Source organism: Entamoeba invadens, assembly GCF_000330505.1.
Source record: "Entamoeba invadens IP1 unplaced genomic scaffold scaff_1105074726103, whole genome shotgun sequence".
Taxonomy (NCBI): Eukaryota; Evosea; order Mastigamoebida; family Endamoebidae; genus Entamoeba; species Entamoeba invadens.
Window position 1 is genome coordinate 180,468 of NW_004443767.1, and position 4,974 is coordinate 185,441.

General features: G+C 35.2%; 2 protein-coding genes across 2 annotated transcripts; one reads left to right on the plus strand and one right to left on the minus strand.

The window, feature by feature from the left end:
* Positions 1–5: 5 nt before the first annotated feature.
* Positions 6–2,454, minus strand: EIN_247980 (hypothetical protein; the record flags this gene model as incomplete). Its single annotated transcript, XM_004261567.1, has 1 exon — positions 6–2,454. A coding segment is annotated over one exon (2,449 nt), but the record flags the coding sequence as incomplete, so codon positions are not given.
* A 1,179-nt stretch (positions 2,455–3,633) lies between these two features.
* On the plus strand, positions 3,634–4,302 carry EIN_247990 (hypothetical protein; the record flags this gene model as incomplete). The annotated part of the gene is made up of 1 exon (XM_004261568.1): positions 3,634–4,302. One exon carries the CDS (start codon positions 3,634–3,636, stop codon positions 4,300–4,302), a length of 669 nt encoding a protein of 222 aa, XP_004261616.1.
* Positions 4,303–4,974: the final 672 nt, after the last annotated feature.

Here is a 4,974-nt window from a genome sequence, read left to right on the forward strand (position 1 = left end):
ATAACCAAAAAACGACTTTTTGACTGGCATCGCGTAGTCTGTATCCGACAAAACGTCTTCTCCCTTCCCCGTCTCTTTACAACTCTGCACTTCAATCATCGGCAATTTCTGTAACGAGCTTTTGATTTGGGAATACCCCATTTGCATTTTTTGTGCGCCTTCAACCGATATTTTCTTGCACTTAAAAATGGTTTCAAACATCTCATCAATGATCATGCTCACAGTCACGTGACATATTCTCATGTAGTAGTTCTGGAAGATGTTCGCCTTTATCACGCCAAATTGGTTATTTATCATCTCACATATTTTAATCACATAATCGTCTTCATCGTCAATTGACTCGCTCGATATGTCCCAATTCATTTTCACAACCTCTCCAACAACACTTTTAACACTCTCGAGTAACACCACAACCAATTGTTGAATTATTGGTTTGACACATCTATTGATGATATTAAATTGGAAGATCTCCAGCTCCTCTCCACAAGACACTGTCGCCATGTCGGTATATCCTTTGAGCAATTGTTCCAATCGTCCTCCCAAATAGTCCGATGTGTTGATGGCCAAACAGCACCTCCGAATCGTGTCATTCTCTTTACACTTCGCTGATATCCCTCTCGCGTACTGTTCGGCGTGTTCCGCAATTTGTGCGCAGACGTCCAACAACGGTTTGCCTTGTGTAATTTGAATACACCGTTCTCCACACTTCTTCGCATAGAAAATATAATCTTTACACGACGACAACACGCCATCCTCAGCTTCTTCTTTAAAGTTTTCTTCGTTCAAGGAGTTTGTGACAAATGTAGTCAAGTTCTTGTCTTCCAACTCAACATACCCAGACATGTACGGTTCAAAACATCTCGAGAGGGCGCCAACAACAAACTTTGTGTTATCACCTTCGTCTGTACTTTCAACCTTTTTCCCGCTGTTGTCTTCGTCAAAGGGATTCACCACATCAGCGTATGCATCACCAGGCTCCATCCCAGTTCCGCCAGTCGTTATGTCTTTTGTTGTATCCGTTTTCATCAATTTTACGTTGTCTTTCTTGATTTCCTGAGAACTTTTCAGGCTTTTTGAGTCTTTCAAATCCTTCGAATTATCCCCCAAGTCATCATCAAATGGGTTCGGTCCAATTTTAGGACTCGCCTCTCCCACAAATGGATTGGTCGGTTGCGCCTTTTCTCCGATTTTGGCGTCACACGAAGTTTGCGAGTTGTGGTCCGAAAACGGATTTCCAGACGCGCTTTTACTTTCGTCGTCAAATGGATTTGACCCCTTTAGACTCGCTCTCTTTTTGACAGGCAACTTTTGTTGTGGAAGACCTTTGCCATCGCCAGCATTGTTGTTGACTTGAATGTTCTTCTTTTCAGGTTGGAACAAGTCGATTTTCCTTCTGTATTCCTTGTGGTAAACTCTCTTATACAATTGTTGTTCAAATATGATTGTGACGTGAAGCGCTTTCACAATTTTCGTTGTGAAATTCGTCGAGTCCCCACCGGCCTTTTTCGACTCGACAATCAGTCGCTCAAGCAATTTTTCAAACGCAACTTTCGTGGAGCTTACAAACTCCAACACAAGCTCTTCGCCGACTCTCCACCGTTTCGGAAATATCTTTCCGTACATTTCCTCGTATCCCATCAGTCTTTTATTGAACCACACGTATCTCTTATCGATGTTCTCAAGTCCACTAAATTCTCCCGTCAACGGAAATTCATTCGAATACCCAACAAGTAAATGGTTGTACATCCACACAACAAACTCCGATATATGCTTCTCGTTCAACGAGTCGACAATCGTGACAAACTGTACCAATTGGTCTTGACTCATTCCTTTTTTCTCAAATTGGTCAATGACGCGTTTCGCCTCGTCAAGCACTTTGCCAGAGAACAAGTCGTATCTCTCAACCGCACTCGAAATCGTGTTTTCTGTTCCCGAAAACTTCTCAAACATTTTCAAGAGCAAATGTGTCGTTTGAAGGATCAAAATGATGTCGTCGTATTTCTTTGCTCTGAGAAGGTTATCGAGCTTCGAGAGGTTATTGAAGAGTTGATTTAAGTGTGTAATGACTTGAATGATATCCTCCAAATTCCGTTTTGCGTATCCCATTTTCCTCATCCCGTCACACACTTTCAGTATAGTGTGTTCGGAGTCGACAGACCTTTTCATTGTGTCTTGTGTTTGGCTCAAGAGCTCTTCGAGTCTCTCAGCCGATTGTTTAATCGTCGTATTTACTGCAACGGACTTGTCGAAGAATTGAAGAACAAGTTGCGAGAGTTCTCTCTCGGTGGTTGCGTACGTCTCCGTCATTTCAGAGAACTTCTTAGAGAAGTTCTTTGTGTTCGGTTCAGGAAGGAGTTGGTTAATGAAAGCGATGTCGTCAAAGTTTGTTGCGTCCAGCGACGTTGTTGGGTGTGTTTTTGTTGGAGGCGTTGGTGGCAGTTTCTTCTTCTCCATTGCTTGAAATTATCAGTTCTTTCTTTCCACCTTTGATTCGATGATGAGATTTGAGAGAGAAAGTGATTTTATCAAGAACAATGGTATTTTAATCGTTTTTTTACAAGTTTATTCTATTGAATACTATTTTATGTTAAAAATAAAAACGTGTAAACACCATTTCGAGAGCTTTTTTATATGTGTATAAACTAAGATTATTGTAATACTCAAAAAAGCTTGTCATTATAATTGATTATAATCTAAATATTATTAATTTTATTATTATAGTTGTTTGAATAAATAAGGGAAACTTAATGTTATTTCCAGTAATTGTATGGGAATAATTATTTATTTTATTTTATAATTATAATATTAATATAGTATTAATATAGTATAAATAGTAATAATAAATTAAGGACAATGATTTACTATTTTTTTAATTTATGTAACTAATAAAAATATTATTAAAATATAGTTTTGCAATATTATAAATTATATTTTATTATCTAAACAATTTTTCACTTTATAACATTGATATATAACAAATTCTACAAGATTAATAACTTACAATTAAATTAGTATAGAAATATTATTACAAATTATGATTTATACTATGGTTAATAGAAAGAACTTCAAACTACTAAAAATTCAATAAGTGTAATGGGGGATGTGGTGATGGTCGACCAATTTGTGAATAGTTTGAAGGGAAAGATGGTAGTGATTAAGTTGAAGTGGGGGATGGAGTATAAAGGTGTTTTAGTATCTCGCGATAAATACATGAACTTTCTACTTTCAAACACCGAGGAGTGGATAAACGGCGCGATGACGGGAAACATTGGAGACGTTCTTATAAGGTGCAATAATGTTCTTTACGTCAGGGATGCCAGTTTTATGCCTTAATTGTTCGATCATTTTGATTGTCTTGATATCTTAAGCACTTTACTCTTAATTGATAATTAACTTCCCTAAGTTTTTACTTGTTGCCTAGTACCTAATATTGATAATTATTTTTTTAATAAAACAATAATAGTATTTTACTTGTATAATATATTAAAAATATTAAGATAATAAAAAAATATATATATTAGGACATATAACTTAATTATACTATAATTTAATTAAATTAACAATTACCCAGAAAATTCCACTTTAGTTCTTTTCAAGTAAATTTTCAAATAGAAAAATTCATTCAATAAATACATGAGAGTATTCCTCGTGATCGCTATACTATTAACTATAAGCGACTCGAAGTATTTAAAACATTGTATGTACTTAGATTATGCGTGTAAAACCTTAGCATCATGTGAATTTGTTGAATTTGATGTTTGTCTATCAATTCCTTTACCTGGAGATCAGTTAGAGTATACCTATTCAAAGACGCTTCAAACAATCAAAGGTGAAATTGAAACATTTAATTTTGATAGTCTAGACTCCTGTGAAAAGGGTATCAATAGTACACAGAAAGTTTCAGTGAATGAGATTGGGGTCTGTTTCTCTGAAGAGTCAATGAATGTGATCAACACGATATCTGACAAATTAGATGATGAGAAGAATAACGCCGTCGCTTATTTGTCGAACGCCACATTCAGTTTTGGTAATGGTGAAAATGAAGAGCACTGTAACAAGCCGTCAACAGTTCAAGTGATATATGGACTTTGTACTGAAGTTGAAAGAAATGTGTATTCCAAAGCAAGTATCATCGGTGATATGCTCACCCTTCAAATGTTCAAAGACAACAACTGCAAGGAAGTACTCACTACTTACATTCAAAATCGGTGTAATAGTTGCTTAGCAGAGAAGACCAACAAAGACATCATCAGACACGCTAAAGTGACTTGCTTGTCTCCTGAAAAACACGACGAACTTTAATTCAATTATAATTGAAAGAGAAAATGTTGTAATTTGTGATACAAAACAAATTTCTTACCTTTCACTGTTTCTCGTCTTTGGCATTCTTGAAACTAAACACCGTTGTTACAGTACTTGGAGTACTGATAATATGAAACACTTCCAGTGTGTTCGGTATCCATCGTCGAAAATACTTCGAGAAGCTTGTTCACATCAAATTGACTCTTCGCGGCAGACCACAAAAGATCCTCGAAGCTGATTGCCCCGTCGCCGTTTGTGTCAATTTCACTGAAAGTTGATTTCAGCTGGTTTTCCATCGCGACTGTTGCTCGTTTCCGCTCCATTTCCGCCACCTTTCAACCCGCTCGTTTCACTTTATCAATCACAACTCCTCATTTTTTATAATAAGTATCATTTGTTTTTATACTTTTATAATAACTTAATTAACTTTGAATTTAAACAAAATAATAAGATTGAATAATAAAATAAATTATTAAGTTATACTAATTGTTTTTTATTAAAAAAAAAATATCAATATTTTTATTTATTTTAAATCGTTTATTATTTACAACTATTTACAACTATAATTAAATTATTAATTATAATATAAATAAATTTATAATTATGTAGTTAATTTTAAGTAAAAATAACAATTAAAACTCCTTCAAATCAATTAATGCTTTCCATGTTTCT